General features: G+C 40.8%; 1 protein-coding gene across 1 annotated transcript; it reads left to right on the top strand.

Moving 5' to 3' along the window:
* The first annotated feature begins 1000 nt into the window (after window positions 1–1000).
* Window positions 1001–18496, top strand: hk1 (hexokinase 1). Its single transcript, XM_017686111.1, has 18 exons — window positions 1001–1063; window positions 4651–4813; window positions 8514–8662; window positions 8780–8899; window positions 9375–9470; window positions 9640–9739; window positions 9920–10103; window positions 10569–10724; window positions 10961–11194; window positions 12127–12431; window positions 13403–13551; window positions 13667–13786; window positions 13950–14045; window positions 14277–14376; window positions 14562–14745; window positions 15942–16097; window positions 16252–16485; window positions 16741–18496. Exons 1-18 carry the CDS (start codon window positions 1001–1003, stop codon window positions 16886–16888), a joined length of 2757 nt encoding a protein of 918 aa, XP_017541600.1. The 3' UTR covers window positions 16889–18496.
* The last annotated feature ends 439 nt before the right edge of the window (window positions 18497–18935 follow it).

Raw genomic sequence — 18935 nt, 5'->3', positions numbered from 1 at the left:
GTTGCCGTATCTGGCAGTTGTCTGCATCCTCACTTGGGTTTCTTTGCATCTCCGTGGAGACCACCATCTGCTTCATCTCAAACAAGTGTCATTCTCTTCCCTTTAAGCCGCCGCTGTTATTTGCTTCCTCATTAACCTTTTGACCTTGGTCCCAAGCTCTTTTAAAGGATGTAATTTTCACTGGATTCTCTTTGTTCGTCCTTTATTTACTCTACTTTACTATGTGGACCAATCCAGGCTGGCCATGAAGTAAGGTTTTGTTAAATTCAAGAAGAAGCAGAATGCTGAAAGATGTTATCTCACATGCTGCCATGTGATAGCATAACTTGGCAGAATTTTCTTGTGACCTGCCTCTGTAGCCTCCTGCAGGTTTGCCCTTCACTGCATAGAGGAGACGGTAAGAGGTGTGGGGGAAGATAATACCTCAGAGCCCCCTCGAGCTGGTGACTCAGCGAGGGACGTGTTCTACGTGCCTCTCCCCTCCCCCAGCCTTACAAAATACGGAAGTCCCGTCTATCCCTCATAGCTTCCTCCAATGAAGAGAGAGAGAGAGGAGAAAGGAAGGAAGAGAAGGCTACTGAGGGCATGGGAGGAGGCAAAACGGGAGGGGCTGAGCACAAGAGCGAGAGCGGGAAAGGAGGAAAAGGGGAGGGAGAGAGGCTTGGTGTCAGCTGGGCTCTACCTCACTAGTGTGCTCTTTGTGTTCGGCCAATAGCAGTGCAGTGAGTGGGCAGGGCTTAAGCCAGTCCCCATCGCAGCCCGTGCTGCATCTCAGGCAAGCGCATTATATGCAGGCTGACTTCCTAGGCAAGCAGAGAGAGAAAGAGAGAGAAGGAAACTGCTGTCGTGCTGGGAGGGAACACCCTACATGCCGGCTTCTCTTTTTATTACTTATTCACGTCTCCCGTGAGCTGCAGAACGCTTTCTTCGCTTTGCTGGAAAGAACTCAAAAGCCTTCTCTTCCTCCTCCATTTCAGTTTCCCCACAGTGGTGGAGCAGGATGATAGCCGCACAGCTTCTGGCCTACTACTTCACCGAGCTGAAGGATGACCAGGTCAAAAAGGTGAGTGTCCATCACCTGCCAAGCTAGAGGAGATCTTTTCGCCGAAAATAGGCCGGCTTTGCCATCTTGGAGCTCCCAAGGGCCACATGACAACAGGTGGCACCCGAATGCGTTTCGGGGCTTATGGGCGGCCATGAAACTGTGAGATGCACACAGCCTCACGTCCTCCCGGCCACAGCCACTACGTCACACTCTGTGCGACGGCAACGGCGAGCCCAGTGGGCAGACGCTTGTGAGTGTGTACGTGGGTGATGACACAAACGGCATCACTACAGTGCAGTAGGCCAGTGCTGCAATGTCCTTGAAAGCAGGATGTAGATGTCAGGGAGTTGCCATGAGGAGTGGGCCGGGTTTTTTCCATCTCTCTTTGTGAGCGTGCTTAGCAGGGTGCGCAAAGGGGAGGGTGGGTGGTCGGGAGAATCTAGATGTAAACCCCCCCCACACACACACACACACTTCACCCCCCAGGGGTATGTGAAGTGTCAAGTTTCAGCAGAGGGGCAACACGCTCTTCACCAAACATGGTAGAGTCGTGCCGTTTAGTGCTGTTGATCTATAAAGAGCAGAAAAATGCTAACATGAAGCGTAAGTGTTACAGCAGTAGTAATGAAACGTTAGTAACATTTTGTTTGCTTCTCCGTGTTATGGCATGTTAGTTAAACATTTGTAGCATAACTCAAAGGCGCCTGGGTCTTTATTATATATTAAGCAAAGATTCTGAGGAAACTGCTGCAACGAGTCTGCTGACTAGTCGGTTGTTAAGTACTATAGTGAAGGTTAGATTATTCACCTTCCTTTAGGTTTTTTACTGTTGAATGTTTTGTTCCACAAAATCTTTGAAGAATTCTTAAATGTCTCAAAACATTTTTTTTCTTTTACATCATCATTTTATGAGGAAAAATGCAAAAAATATTTATAACATGCAAATAAGGGTGGCAACTAAATCTTAATCTAACAGAATCGTTATCTCGTAGCGTGATGTGTCTCTGTCTGACTTCCTCCTTGAGGAACGTCCTTCCACTGTGTAGCCATTATGAGGATGTTAGTTGTAAACCCAGGAATGACACATTTTATTAGTTTCATTGCTGTATATGCCCAGCAGCATATCATTACTCAGTACATGGGGTGGTGGTAGAGGTAACACTTGAAAGACTCTGCAGTTACCATGACAACAGCCAGGAGGAACGTGACTAGCTGTAGAGAAATCCAACCTTAGATTCTGACCACTGGGGTGCTGCCATGTTTGATCCCATCTCTTTGGTCCAATGGCTTTTGGCGTCTGTTTTGTAATGGGAGGGTGTCTATGTAAGCTAATCAATAATTAGTGTAACAGCTATTTACACTGAAGTCTCCAATAGCACATGGACATATGAATGATGTATGTATTTGCTACCACAGACTGCCTGAGTAAGCAAATAGCAGGATTCACCACTTCACTGGTGATCAGTTAAGCCTGATCACAGTAAATGGTTTTTGGAATATTTTTCCATTTTACCTTAAATTTTAATATGCAGCATATGCAATATAAAGGGATAAACTCTAACCCAGTCTTTACTTGCTGATTACCTTAGCTAGCCTTCATTCACCCTCCCTCTGTGATTCTCCTTTCTACTTGCTTTATTTCCCCGTCTGTTCGAGAAGGCTACACTGGAGCCCATTGCGCAATATCTCACTTTACACACCCTCCCGCATAAATCTGCTTGAACAAACTGAAAATTGCAGTGCTGCCCATCAGAGAGGCCATGCTTCAAGCAGGTGTGCAGTATTATGAAATGGGGGAACAGATTTGATTGCTTCCGAGGCATGTAATGGATTTATGTGTTTACCCATCGTTTTAAGACAGATTGTGAACACATTTTGCAAAACAAATTTCCTGAAATAGCTCTCATCACACAGCCCATAATATATGGCCAGCTGAACATTTAAGCCTTAAAGCATGCTTCAGTGACATAGGCATGCAGTGAAGTAGAATTTATAACAGCATCTGCAGATATTTCTAATTAATTTTAATTTGATATGTATTTTAAATTAATATTTGATGATATATTTATTCTATTCCAGAAGAGTGGTGACACTGGCCTACTGCTAAAATGTCTGAATTTCATTCCTTTTCCTGCATTTGTAATCCTCTACACATAAGTGTTACATTTCTCTGTAGTTCTACTGAAGGTGGATCTAGTCCCAGTTTTTGTGTTTTGGAAATCTTTATGTTTTAGCATTGGTACTGGCATTGGTTGATGTCCGAATAAAAATGTCTGATATTGGCATTGCTTCACAATTCTTATATTAGTGCGTCTCTGCTTCATTATTTAGCCTGTCAAGTGAATGAAGGGATGTATGTCCTCCGTTACAACTACGTGCACATCATCATGGCTTCTTTACTTACTCAGACACACTTTGTCAAAGTGAAAGTGTTCTAGAGAAACCTAGCAAAACGCCTGGATGACGTCATTTTCACCTACACATCCTACAGTTCCCACAAACGAGATGAGCATCATAACCCAGTCTTTTATATTGCATGGTTTTCATCAGCATGTTAAAACTGAAACATTTTTTCAAAAGGCATGCAAAAATGGCAAGTCAGCAGTATGAAGCCTGCAAATGTGTCCCTTCTTTGCAGCAAATCAGATTCTCTTCAGGAATGACATCACACACTGAACATAGTCTGATCTCCCATAGCAACCAAGACTGAGAAAGCCCAACTACCACCACTGTTCACATGATTCAGCAAAAGCAGACGAGCCTTTTCAGCTTCATTTTAAATGATCTACTAAATGTAATAAGAATGTTGTTTTTACCAGTTGGAGTTAAGGACGAATATGCATTAGTGTACTAATATGTGGCTAAGGCATTAGTGCATTTTAGCTGCCCAGAGCTGGCTCTGCTCGATGCTGTTGTGAGGGTATAGCACTCCTTGTCTCAGTTGTCAAGTGCCATCTGTTTTTGATATGCAAGGCCAGTCACCTGCAAAGTGGGCCCTAAGCCAGTACCTCGCTAGTGGGGGCAATATGATGAAGTGACACTCCACAAAATGGTGAAATGATTTTAAATTGATACAATGTAAATGCAATTAAAATGGCAATAAGCAGAACATGATCATTTCATTTCGTTGAGCCAGACTGGTAGTTTCAAGAGTTTCTGGAGGTCTTGTAGTGCAGGAGACATTTAATCATCATGACTTCTGTTATATTTAAATAAAACGTGAAGTATTGTAAGATATTTGACTCCCATGTCGTCAGACGTAGAATTTCTACATCCCTCACAAATTTGCCTTTTTTTAATCCCACAAATGGGGAAATTCCACCTCTGCATTTAACCCATCCGTGAAGTGAAACACCACATACATACTAGTGAACACACACAATAGGGGGCAGTGCGCACATTTGCCCGGTGCGGTGGGCAGCCCTATCCACGGCGCCTGGGGAGCAACTGGGGGTTAGGTGTCTTGCTCAAGGATACCTCAGTCATGGACTGTCGACTCTGGGGATTGAACCGGCAACCTTCCTACCACTGGGCCAGTTCCCTAACCGCCCCTTTCCTAGATATAATAAACCATCATTAATAATTATTCCCTGTTTCTTTCTTAGATTGATAAGTACCTGTACTCCATGCGCTTCTCTGATGAGACGCTGCGAGACATCATGTCCCGTTTCCGTATGGAGATGGAGAAGGGACTGGGCCGTGACACCAACCCCACAGCCACCGTCAAGATGCTGCCCACCTTCGTCAGGTCCATCCCTGATGGATCAGGTGAGACTTGAGACTTCTGTATATTTCTCTCATATCACATTACTTTTCAGGGTCTTAAACACAACTGTGGTAGTAGATGTATAGTTCAGCATACCCACTATGTAAGAGGGGGGTTTGTGTTTAAACAACGGTGTTCATATCACATTCCAAAAATCAGAGAAGTAAGCATTTACTCATCAGTACAAATCATGCTTGGTACTGAGCAGTTGTACTAGTCAAAAGAAAGCAGTCAGATCATAAATGGGCAAGTGTTCACACCCTCAGCAGTTAAATATTGTGCTGGTGTCTTGGAAGCTCTTCTTTACACATGTAGTAAATACAATGACTATTCTTAGAGGTTAGAGATTGTGGAGAAAACCAGCTGAGCAAGAAATGCTACAATTGTAAATTTGTCAAAGCACAAGGGGCTGGTGGCTGACCTATTTTCTCTGTTGAAAGACAACAGAGTTAGAGGCTGGGGAACGAAGCCTATTGACCTCATACTTTGTACTGCTCAGGCTGACACAGAGAGTATTGTACATTACATTTTGTTTTGCATAGTACATAGTATACATAGTAATATGGTGCTAGCTATTGCGGTCTTGAAATATCAAAGGTTTAGTATATGGCCAACATCATTACTTAATGTGCATGGGTATATGTTTCTCTAGAAGCAATGTATATAACAATATATGTTTTTTCTCTCAAAACAATATACAAATAAAGGTGGGTTTCAATTCAGATTTTTAAAAAATTGGTACCATTATATTTACTTTGAAACATAAAAGAATTAAATAAGTTCCATATAATATGAGAAGATATGTGTTCTGTCATTGGGGGTAGGGTTGGGATGACCTTCTGGCGCGCCAAATCAAACATCCTCATAGGCCAGAATTGGCCCTCAAGACAGACCTTGGCAGCCTTGCTCTAGATAATTCAGGTACTTCGTGCTAGGCTGCATATTCCTAGTGACATCTTCAGATTATTGATCGTTGACTCTGGAGCCACACATTTAACAAACCATTCAGGTAGATAATCATAGCTGTTAATACATGTTGGTATCAATCTATGTTTTGTGTTCCCGGAACAACACATATGTGTAGTTCTGATAGTACATGTGGCCATGCCTGTTTACATGACGTGCTGCATGCAACCAGCCACATGGGGTTACATCACAGATTACCCGTAATCCCCCCTGCAATGTGAAAATCCATTACAGTAAACTGCATTTACATCTCTGTTAACTGGTTTGCCTCTGCTGTTGTTTTTATGTTAATGATTATTACAGTGTAGCCATTTAAATTTAGGGAACACATAAAGTGGAACAATCTATTGATACCTACTTATGATCCTAGCAGCCCCTAATCCTGAGGGACAGCGCTCTACAGTTCTATATATACATTTTGACCTACTGCTGTGCCATTGATAAGATGCCTGTGTATTTACAAAGCAGCTGCCAGTGCTGTATAAGGACGTTGTTCAGAATAGAGATTTCAAGGCATGAAGAATGGATGCCTGATATGTGAAAGTGACGGTCACCAGCTGTCTTTTTATAGCCCAAAGTGGCCTCTTGTGCTATCAAATAGCATCAAGCTAAAAACACAGTGAGCTTAGACACAAAGAAGGCCTTTTGTTGAGTGAGTTGACCTTTCAAGGGCACTGTAAAAGCCAAGTATGGCTGCTGCAGAAGTCTGGGATTTTGCAGGAGGCCTTGGTTTGCATTCCACTGATTCCTTTACACTTCATTATCAGAGTGGGATTTCTGTAGAGGAGATGAGAAAAAAGCTTCTCATCATGTTTGTCTGAAAATATTCCAACCGCTTTTAATTACTTTTAAAGCACATCAGTTTTATCACACGGCAATAATGAGAGGTACGATAATTAAATGATTAGAAACTGTCAAATTGCAGCCCACACTTGTGAGGTTAGTGAGAGAAGAGAGATGTCCAGGAATCACTCTGAGCTCAACACAGAGAGGTGATATTAGCCGCAGGTCCTCCTGTAGTCTCCTGGTGTGAAAGGTTGTCCAGGCTTGTGAACGAAGGACTCATTTACACCAAACAGCTGGTGTAAATGGGAGGAGGATAACTGGTTCTCTTATTCGACCTCATGCATACCTCCTTCTGGCCTGATTTCAGATCATTACACAGTGAAGTTTCTTTGCAGAAAAGAATGTTTGCTATTAGAAAATGGGTTTTTATTAAAGGTGTAACAATTTGAACCCAAAAGGGAATTTGAATTCTGAAACTATATCACTGATATGCCCCACTGTCTCTCATTTGTCATCTTTTGTGGTAACTTCTGTTAGTTACCAAAACTAGGCATCTGGGTGCGTTCTATTAGACCAAAAGGGAAGAAGTTAGCTTTCAAATGAGACCAAGATCATGACTTTACCCCAAAGTATGTGGGACCAGTGCTCCTTTTACTTTGGGTAGGACGTTTCAGGCAAAAATGGGGCGACAGTTAAAAGGTTGACTGGAAATTACTCATTATTGTGGTTTTCAGGAGCTTTTCCTAATTTCTCATTTCTATTAATGATTAAAAAAGTTCTGTCTTAAGTTACTGAAGATCTCTCAAGTTGTTTGAAGGGCTGTGTTATTACAGTATGTAGTGACCTGCTGGTTCAAGTGTTAAGGTGGGATAACAGAATGAACACTTTACAAAAGGCTTCAATCTGTGTAAATGGCAATCTGTTTGGTATTGAGCAGTTAAAGTTCAATACTAGCTGATTCTGTTAGCCTACTTTAGAGGAAATATCGCACAAATAGTTCTTCAGCAAAGCCCATCTCTCAGCACTACTTCTGAGGTGGTTGTAATGCTACAGCACATTGAACTGTAAAGAGCATGACTTCTCTGCACTTACTCCCCAAAGCACTTATTGTAAGAGTTGAATGTACAAACACAGAAGCATCTTTTATTTCCTTTATTTATTAGAAATCCAATCCGAGGGAACAAACTAGTGCCAGACAAGCTTGTGCATTAGATTTTTGTTGTTGCCTGGCAACAAGTGCTGCTCAGATGTTATTGTCAATCTGGACACAGAAAGCATCTCTGTGAAGGAACTGAGTAAGAAGTGTTGCTTATAAAAAACGTGGAGCCATTATTGGGCTAACATTTCTGTCAGCTCTTCTTTTGGGTGCAGGCAGACTAATTAATCACTGTTTTACCGGGGGGCTTCTGTTGAAGCATCAGTTGGCAAAGATTTGAGGTTTACTGGTTTTCTCACTATTTCCAAAGAGGTGCTGTCACAGCTTATTTACCCCCATGCCCATCAAATTAATCATTCTTTAATTAGAACTCCTTGGAAAGTCCTGTTTCTGATGTTGCTATAGCGTTACTGTCCTAACAGGTCGGCACTGAGATACAAATCACGTAGTCGGATTACACAGGAATTACACCTTGAATCTGACGCATACTTAATGAACATTCACAATGAAAAATAGTATTGATCAGTGATAAAAGTCTGAATCAATACTATTTTTCATTGTGAATGTTCGTTAAGTATGCCTCAGATTTGAGGTATACTAGACATTTAGCCTTAGTAGAAATGTAGAATTAGCCTTTGAATGTGGAAAACAGTGGCCACCAATTTAGAGAAATGAGTCATTTCCACACAGCACATATAAAATTGTAATTAGCTTGCTAATGAACGGTAATTGTCAACGTGATTATTAGTGTTCCTTTCTCTGTACTGATTTTCTTTTTTTCTTTAATGTCACAGAGAAAGGAGATTTCATTGCTCTGGATCTGGGTGGCTCCAATTTCCGAATCCTGCGTGTAAAAGTCTCTCATGAGAAAAAGCAGACGGTGCAAATGGAGAGTCAGAACTACGAGACCCCAGAGGACATCATCCATGGCAGTGGATCACGGGTAATTATTATTTTATTAAAAACCTAGAATTATTCAGTTTATTATTTAACTAATTTTTGTACACACAGATTTTCCTTACAACACTATTTTTGACAAACCTCTTTGGGTCTCTTGCAGTTGTTTGACCATGTTGCAGAATGCCTGGGGGACTTCATGGAGAAGCAAAATATCAAAGACAAGAAACTTCCAGTTGGATTCACTTTCTCTTTCCCCTGTGCTCATACTAAACTGGATGAGGTAAGAGTGGATTAAGCTTTTTCTTCTCCTGTTCAAACTAAAGAATGAACAGTTTCATGTTTTATGCTACAAGCTTTGTTCATGGTTATGCCCATGGTTAAAATCCTGTTTGTTCATTTTAAATGTATAAAAGTGACTGTGATTCCTGTGTAATTCATTCAATATTTAAACACCCTCAAATTAAAATAGTCACATTGTGCACTTTAATTTTATTACATTTATTTTTTATTATCAACATATTGCACTGTTTAGTGTTTCATTTCAATTAAAAAAATGCTGAGTTACAGAACCAAAACCCCATTAACTCTGCTACTTTATCCTCTTTGTTCACTACTTATTCACCTATTTATAGACTGCATTGCATATTATGCAAAAAAAACACAGACATCTTTCTGAGTGTGTATTTTTCAAGGATCACACATAGTCAAAAAGGAGGTAAGCCTCAGAGTCTAATAGATTTTCTTATTTTTCAAAGGCTGTTTTGCTGACTTGGACAAAACGTTTTAAAGCCAGTGGAGTGGAGGGAATGGATGTGGTCAAGCTTCTGAACAAAGCCATTAAAAAGCGAGGGGTGAGCTTTGTAAATGACTCTCTTACCGCTGTTGAAGGTTGAAGAATCTTTCATGTAATTAAACCTAAATTGTTTAACTTATTGTTTGCTCAACTCATCTCACTGCAAATAAGAAAATGTCTTGAAGCAAGCTGTGCTGTGGAACTAATGGGAAATATATTGTTTCCAGGACTATGATGCAGATATCATGGCAGTTGTTAATGACACTGTAGGAACCATGATGACCTGTGGCTTTGATGACCAGCGCTGTGAAGTTGGCATCATCATCGGTAAGAGACCAAAACACTCTCTGTTTTTTGTTTAAACATGGATTTAGCTTGGATCTTCTCTAGGATTTTTTTCAGCGAGTTAGTTGTAACCCATTGAGCTTTCTCTGCATGTCAGGGCACTTTTGAAAAGCATGATGAGCTCAAGTGACACAGTGATGATATGTTGCTGTGCTCCCTCAGGTACGGGCACTAATGCATGCTACATGGAGGAACTGAGGCACATTGATATGGTGGAAGGAGACGAGGGCAGGATGTGCATCAACACTGAGTGGGGAGCTTTCGGAGATGATGGCATGCTGGAGGACATCCGCACTGAGTTTGATAGAGAGATAGACCGTGGATCCCTCAACCCTGGCAAACAGCTGTAAGCCACAAATTACATAATTTTTGCTAATTTTATAGCCTATTCCGGTTCTCCTTTCTTTACAGCGAGGTCAGCCTATAGCAGCGTTTTTGCCTAAGCCACAGGCAACAATGACAACAACTATGTTTATTTGCTTTTTACCCAAAGCTCAAACTTTATAGACTAAATTAATGCACTGACTTATAATACATAATGTACGGATGTGCATGCGCAGCTTTCAAATGTATACACTTTGCTCACATTATTTACATTATAGTATAGTATCGTGAATCAGCCAAAATAAAAACAAGTAGATTGATTGCAGATCATGCTAAGGAGTGCATATTGGCCAACTGTCATCCTGGCCCCAATTGTGCACACATGATTTTTAGTGAAGCAATCCAAAGAAAGAAAGTGTAAGAGAGAGAGGCTAGTAGTTATCATTATGAATAAAGTGTGATAAGTAATTTTTTTTTCTGGTCTCAGGTTTGAAAAGATGGTGAGCGGGATGTACATGGGGGAGCTGGTGAGGCTTATCCTGGTGAAGATGGCCAAGGAGGGGCTACTGTTTGAGGGCCGCATCACTCCAGAACTCCTGACTAAAGGCAAATTTGAAACTAAGCACATTTCTGCCATTGAGAAGTAAGCATCTGATTTTACTACAAGTTGTCTTTTGCAGTAGTTCACATTGTGCTGTTCATTTTTAAGATGTGTAGCATACTTGCAGTTAAACTCTGAAATGAGATTTAAAATATCTACTGAATAATGACAGCAGTTTACTGACTTCCGCTACAGCCAGTATTTGTCATACATGCTCTGTATGATAGTTAATATCTATACATGCTCACTGTCATTGCTGTTCATTTTTGGTTATCCAGGACTAAAGAGGGCCTGACCAAAGCTAAGGAAATTTTGACCCGCCTGGGTGTGGAGCCGTCGGCAGATGACTGCATCGCTGTGCAGCATGTGTGTGCTATTGTCTCGTTCCGCTCAGCGAACCTTATCGCTGCTACGCTGGGTGCTATCCTTGCTCGCCTGAAGGACAACAAGAACATACCACGCCTCCGTACCACTGTGGGCATCGATGGATCCCTCTACAAGATGCATCCACAGTAATGATTTACTTTTTTGAATTTTAAATTTGCTGTCTTCCTGTGGCCTCAAAATAGCACTTAAACTAGTCTCATAACTACATAACTTACATATTCATTTGAGCCTGTTTACCAAGTTACTTAAAATAGTTACTAAATAATAGGCCTGCATTTTAAAGGGTTAATAGCATTCTGTGTTAAAGTGGCGCAGGACCTATCATAGGTCAGGGTTTTGTTGTTAGCCTTAGTTGCCTAGGCTGGTGTCTCCTTGGTAATGTAATCGTATCATGTGTCCAGCATGCTTGGCAAGACCAGTTAGTGAGCTGTAGAAACAGGGCTGCTGAGACACCATGTGATTCTTGCAAATCCCTTAAGCACTTACTATAGCTTTCTGCTGCTCTCATGTTTTGCCCACAAATGTTGGCTTTATTTATACATCATTAGAGGGTATCTGCAAGAGCAGCTGTCCATGTACTTCTTTTTGTTACTGTGGAAAAGTCCCACTGTCCCACTCTTTGTCACACCAACCTGATACAGTGGCTATCATACATTTTTTGCTATCATTAATACTTTGGATTATTCTAATTTTTAGGCTGTGATATTGTTACAGTGGGTTCATATTGCATTTTACTTGAGTTTAAAACTGTTTAGATGACATTTAAACACCATTACAGCAGAGATTTTTGAGAATCACAAGGCATTAGATAGGTAATTGGAGAGTGAGTTTTCTCAGAGGGGCTGTAGAGAAGAGCCTTGCTGTCATTGCTTCGTAAACAGATTGAATGTGAATGCAGAAGAGAATTACAAAATATATTCTGTTTTATGTTTTAATGATCATTGTAATAGATTATGTGAGAAATGTGGTGCAAAAACTTCAAATGGCTCATATTCAAGGAATTTGTCACTTTTGGCTCTGCCTGCATAAAACAGTTACTTCCCTGTGTCCCTCTCAGGTATTCCCGCCGGCTGCATAAGACTGTCCGCCGTCTGGTGCCAGAATGTGACGTGCGCTTCCTACTCTCAGAGAGTGGGAGTGGGAAAGGTGCTGCCTTGGTGACAGCCTGGGCCTCCCGATTGGCTGACCAGACCCGTCAGATTGCTGAGACTCTGGCAGAGTTCCGCCTCACCCAGGAACAGCTGCTAGAGGTGAAGAGGAGGATGCTCACAGAGATCCAGAACGGCCTGAGCAAGAAGACTCAAAGCACAGCTACCGTGAAGATGCTGCCCACCTATGTCCGCAGCACCCCAGATGGAACAGGTAGCAGAGATGTGTTTTTGCACTGAACACACACTACAGAACACAGTAACACATTATTTCGATGGTTCACTGTAGATGCTCACATTGTCTTTAACATACATTCAACTAATTATCTGTTGGACTTTACTTTTTCCTAACCCAACATTTAACACTCACTCTTACGGTATCCTTAAACTTAACCCTACACCTAAACCTAACTCTATTCGGCTTGGCAACAATGGCAACAATGGGGTCCATTAGAATAAAGTGTGACCAAGAAAACTGGTTTTACATTGTAGGACTACAACCCTTGATTGTAGTAATTGAAACAGGGCAGAACTGGGATACTTCGAATAAATGACACTTTCTCTGTTTTTCTCTTTGTCTATTTATACACCCAGTATACCTACAGCTCTTATTAGTTTAAACTGTAAGGTAATGCTGGCAGCAATATTCTTTGGGAATCACTGCTTTCAACACAAATGTGTAGTCACTTTTTCTCATAATACAAAACACCTGTTTGGATTCTGCACACAGCAGCCTATTTAATGCTCTTTATCCCTGCTGCATTGCAGCGGACTATAATCCTGGGCTTACTCAATACAGGGACGTGGCATTGTACAGTATTTTCGGAGCTTGAAGCCTCTTTCCTGATGCTGATTGAGGTCGAAGGGTGTCTGAAACACAGCCCAGACAGCACACTAAGACTGAGGTTAACAGAGTTTCAGCTTGCTGCTGCTAGTGATGTGGTCAGGCAGTGTCATAGCCAGATGGACTGTGTGTTAGATCAGCAAGGAGGAGTCATGATTAAAGTTTAAAATCTGTTTCACAAAGCAACTCTTGAGGCGATACAGTATTTAGAGAATTCTAGTATGATTATTTTTAGAATTGTTTTATTATTTTCTTGAATAATAATAAAACACAGAAAAATGATTATCTTTGTCACTTCATTTGCAGTGTTTATTAATGCTTTTAGTATTTATCTCTTACAGAAAATGGTGACTTCTTGGCTTTGGATCTTGGAGGCACAAACTTTAGGGTGCTGTTAGTGAAGATTCGCAGTGGAAAGAGAAGGACTGTGGAGATGCATAACAAAATCTATGCCATTCCCATAGAAGTGATGCAGGGAACAGGAGAAGAGGTGAGTAGCCTCAGAGCTTCAGTCTCATTTAACTCTGTGTTTACCCTCAGGGAACACAGCTGAATGCAAATGATTAATTAAATTATTTCATGTACTCTTTTCTCACCGATTACAGCTCTTTGATCACATCGTTGCCTGCATATCAGACTTCCTGGACTACATGGGCATGAAGAACGCTCGGCTGCCTTTGGGCTTCACCTTCTCTTTCCCTTGTAGACAAACCAGCCTGGATGCTGTGAGTTTTTTTTTTTAATAGCACTCATATTGATTGGTTTTGTATGAGACAGACTGTTCAATAGATATAAACCCAGACACTCTTTTTTTTCTAATCTGGCAATATCCTTGTGAACACATCTGTGTTATTCTAAACTGGTTTTGATGTTGTCTTTACCATGCAGGGTATCCTCGTAACCTGGACAAAAGGTTTCAAGGCTACTGACTGTGAAGGAGAGGATGTGGTCAACCTCCTGAGGGAGGGAATTAAAAGGAGAGAGGTGAGAGACAGCACTATGAGCCATTATTTACATATATTCATGCAGTATTGTCACATTAATATTTGGACAATTAAGGTTATTTTTATATTTTTAAGGAATCAAGCAAATTGTTTCCCTCACATGATTGTTTCTTTTACCAGTTTAGATACTTTAGGGCTATATTTCAGTTAATTAACTTAACATCACAGTATGTGCAGATACTCTAACATAATATTTGTATAATACCTGCAGGAGTTTGACTTAGATGTGGTAGCAGTAGTCAATGACACAGTGGGGACCATGATGACATGTGCATATGAGGAGCCAACATGTGAGGTCGGCCTTATTGCAGGTAACTTACGTTATAACACCCATGAGTTTAGCAGGCATGAGTTTCACATGCAACGTAACATTAAGATGATTTTATTAAATTCAGCCTGCCGACATTAATGCCTTTTTTATTCCTCTGAAACATTAAGTTCTTGTGAGCACATAAGACATTGCCTCATATTCTTCACATTCTTCATCTTATTGCAGGAACGGGCAGCAATGCCTGCTATATGGAAGAGATGAGGAACATAGAGACTGTGGATGGTGATGAGGGCAGGATGTGTGTGAACATGGAGTGGGGTGCATTTGGGGACAGTGGCTGTCTGGATGATATGAGGACCCAGTATGACAGAGCTGTGGATGATCTCTCCCTCAACCCTGGCAAACAGAGGTGCAGCTTTTTAAACAATATACACAATATACTATATCTTATACAGCATGGAAGAAATAATGTTAGTTTGAGAGATGGCACTGTTTATTTTTCCAATACAGAAACTCGTCCAATACTTTAAAAACTACTTGGCTTTAAAATGAGCTATTTTAAATTGAAGTACTTAATTTCAGGTGCTCATTCACAAGGATGAAGTGTTTATACACAGCCAATGTAATGGCAACTCCCCCACATGCCGTGCTGAATAGATAGCTACTCATTGTTCTCATGTCAGCATGTCAGCATTAGGCTGCACGTGGCTGTGCTTATTTCTTGAACCACTTTACATTATGTTGCAATTCAGTGGTGTTTCATGTTTGATTTATTGCAAAATTGAAGTAGGTAAATTATTTTATTCCAATATCTGATCCAGCATTTTCTGCTGCTCACTACAAATACTGTGTATCTGATCTGTGCCATCTTTAGGTGTGTTGCCTTACTATTGGGTTGCAATAGTTGTTTTTAGAAGTAATGTGCTACACTTGTGATGATGGGGAGCGATGTTCAGGCAGACGCATATGTGGAGACAAGCGAGATTTATTATGGGCAAATCCAAAATCAGGGTCAAGATAGTCCATGTTCAAATGGCCAATACGGAGAGCAGGAGGGACAGACATGACAAAATGAACACAGAACTCCAAACAGACCATAAATAAACAAAACTCTTCAAACAATACATACACTTCGATCAGTACATCCAACAAACCGCACAAAGACCAGCAAACACAAGGGGCAAACACAGGGTTTAAATACAAACCAGGACAACGAGGGACAGGTGGTAAATAGGTGGAAACAATCAGGGGTGGAGTCGTGAAACAAGAGGGCAGGACTGAAAACCAAAACAGAAGCACATGGACAGGACTGGGAAGTAAACACGAGCACATGGACAGGACTGGGAGGGGCCAATCGTGACACACTACACATATTTTGAGAGAATATTCAAAATGATCCTCATTCTGCCACTTAATCATGACCTTTTTGTTGCAAAGCCTTGGGGAAATTTATCCCTGGCCAGGATCATGATTTATGAATATGTAAAATGTCATTTAGTGCATGCCCTATTTCTGTGTTCTGCCCTCGCATATAGGTTTGTTTAAGTACTTTGTAGCATTAAAAAAATCACTAACAGCATGTATTGTGGTGCCTTTTGTTTTCAGATATGAGAAGATGTGCAGTGGAATGTACCTGGGTGAGATTGTGCGAAACATCCTCATTGACTTAACAAAGCGTGGCTTCCTCTTCAGGGGCCAGATTTCTGAGACTCTGAAGACTAGGGGCATCTTTGAAACAAAATTCTTGTCCCAAATTGAGAGGTATTTTATACTAAGTTTCCTATCATTGAAATACATGAACAAAGGTCCATTATTGCTTGGTTGCTTGTTTATTTATTTATTACATAATGTTTTTTTCAATTTTTTGGTGAAGTATTTCCATTTCTATCTTTTAAACTTGTTTTGCTCCCCCTAGTGATCGTCTGGCGCTACTGCAAGTGAGGTCCATTCTGCAGCACTTGGGTCTGGACAGCACGTGTGATGACAGTATAATCGTGAAGGAAGTGTGTGGTGCTGTGTCACGCCGAGCCGCACAGCTCTGTGGAGCCGGAATGGCTGCCGTTGTGGACAAAATCCGGGAGAACCGAGGACTAGACCATCTGGACATCACTGTAGGGGTGGATGGCACGCTCTACAAACTGCATCCACAGTGAGTGGCCAGTTTAGGATGGATCTGTTTCTATTAGTAACTTTTAAAAGTGAACCTTTTAACGTTCACAGATCAGACAGCATGTCCAGACTTCAGAAATTTACTTATGTAACCTAATAATATCAGATTTTACAGTATAGTATAGTTTAATCTTACCATTACAGGATTTTTTGTTTGTTTGTTTCTGTGGTCATTTCTTAAGTATATTATATGAGACACTCAGAACTTTCACTCTCTGTGTCTTCCTTGCTTTAGTTTCTCCCCGATAATGCACCAGACTGTGAAGGAACTCGCCCCCAAGTGCAATGTGAACTTCTTGCTGTCCGAGGATGGGAGCGGGAAAGGTGCTGCCCTGATCACTGCAGTGGGATGCCGTCTGCGTGAGCAAGAACAAAAAAGCTGAAAGCTGTTTGGGTCAGCTCTTTAGCCCTCTCTCACTCTAACCAAGAGCAGAGAACTCTCCTACTAGAAGCCCTGACGAAGTTCTCCTAGACCTAATGTCCAGCACATCCATCTGCCCACACCTAGTACCAGGGCCTGGGATGCTCCGTACTTTGTATTCCACTCCATTTGAACTACATGTATCTGTCAGCCTTTCACGTGTCTAAATTTAGTGTCCATGTCTAAGTGTACGTGTGTGCGTGTTTCATGGATGAGTTATCCCTTATTATTGAGTCTATACTACGATGTTGTAACTCTGCTGTAAACATTTTATGGATGTATATTAGCTAAAGGGAAGAAATTTCAAGGCAAAGTGACAAGACCAATTATGTATACATATAAGAATATATTATTTATTTTATTTTTGTATTCGAGGGCTGTATTGAGAGAAAAGTGTAAGAGATGATACCTTGGAGAAAATGATGGGCTTTTTTTTTATGTTTATGCCATGCTTACTTCAGATGTTGCATACTGGCATTTTTCTGATAACAGGGTTATTATATGAATGTCGAGGGACGAGCTGGGTTTTGAAACCATGCCCACTTCTTTTTGAGACAGAAGAGGAATGTCATGAGTTACCGTTCCAGTAAGGGCTGCCTCGCAGTGGATTGCATCCAGACACCCTGTAATCTCAGCTCCTGAATGCCTCAACAAACGAGATTAACAAAAAAGGAGACTTCTTGCCTTTGTTGTCCAACCCTTCTGAAAAACAGCCTGCTCTCACGGTGCCTGGAAACCCGAGCAGTTGCAGCAGACGTTATCATATTGCTTTTGTCAGAATAGGTGAGAATTGTCAGCATTTGCTGTATGCTGTGTACATACGCAGATAGTTCATTGGCCCCCACAAATAATGGTGCAAATCTCAAGTAAATGTCCTTATGTGTACTCTGGCTGCGTGTTTGTGTGTGATCCTGTATAGTTGATGTGAGTGAACCTGTGCAGTGGCTCTGAGATGGTATGATGAATGCATGCCTTATTTGGTAACAGGTTGAGTATCCACTCATTTTGTACAATTCTCTAGGTGCACCATATTTAGATGTTCAATAACAGAAAGTTATTAAACTATTTTGATGAGCTATAACTAAGTTTATGTCTTCTGTGATTCAGTTTTGCTTAGTAGTCTTGCCAAAATGTAGGATTAGGACTGTAGCACTTTAGTCCAGAGTAAACGAAATAAATAGTGCAATACAAATATTGTATTCACATTTCACCAAAATCAGTAACAGTGGATTAATGGAAACAGTAAATGTGGTCATTTTAAACTAAGTACAATGCAGTTATTTAAAGCCACTAGCTAAGCTTTTGTGTAGCTTTAATTTGACCTGACATTAATACAGATAACATTAAAGCATTTTTGAGAGAGAGTTTATTCAGAAATGTTTAATCATGAGACCAAGAGTTAGGCCAAAGTAAATTCATCCTAGGCACAGATGCTTCATTTGAGCTTGCTTGGTGTCACCTTTGGAGAAAAAAACAAAACTTTTTTTTTTTTTTAAAACTGTTAATTTTCAGAGCAGCAGCTGTTTTGTCAAAAATGAAGACTTCAATAAATTCTCTGAAAGTTCTCAAACTCATCTGGAATATAATCAGTTATTCAATAGCAAGGTTCATTGTCATTCATGTATACAATTAATTTACTTTCACAAAACGCAGCTGGATGTACATGCACACAAACACGGAACATAATACAGTAAACATGAGCACAGATGTGAAGTCACTCATCTACACATACAGTGCAGCCTCTAAGTATTTTGTTCCAAAATCTCCAAAAGTTTTTAAAGTCAAATAAATAAAAAAACGGATGAAAAAAGATGCAGTTCGGTTGACGGTTGAAGGCTTCATTAAGTTTTAGCCTGACAGCCATGAGCTGGGCAGTGTTAGCTCGGTTAATGTGCAGAATGTCGGCTTTAATTTGAGAGGATTTACATCTGTGGTTCTATATAGAACATTTTCAAAATGGTTCTATATGGCACCAAAAAGCATTCTTCTATCATTACATTTTGACATCA

The sequence above is a fragment of the Pygocentrus nattereri genome, chromosome 5, assembly GCF_015220715.1.
Source record: "Pygocentrus nattereri isolate fPygNat1 chromosome 5, fPygNat1.pri, whole genome shotgun sequence".
In the NCBI taxonomy this organism is placed as follows: domain Eukaryota; kingdom Metazoa; phylum Chordata; class Actinopteri; order Characiformes; family Serrasalmidae; genus Pygocentrus; species Pygocentrus nattereri.
This window is presented reverse-complemented; position numbering and strand designations above follow the sequence as displayed.

Excerpts from the sequence above, each read along its gene's own strand:
- hk1 (XM_017686111.1), top strand. The coding sequence starts at position 1,001 with ATGATAGCCGCACAGCTTCTGGCCTACTACTTCACCGAGCTGAAGGAT. Across the intron at positions 10,725-10,960 it reads CACATTTCTGCCATTGAGAA|GACTAAAGAGGGCCTGACCA; the intron begins GTAAGCATCTGA and ends TTGGTTATCCAG. Across the intron at positions 16,486-16,740 it reads CTCTACAAACTGCATCCACA|TTTCTCCCCGATAATGCACC; the intron begins GTGAGTGGCCAG and ends TCCTTGCTTTAG.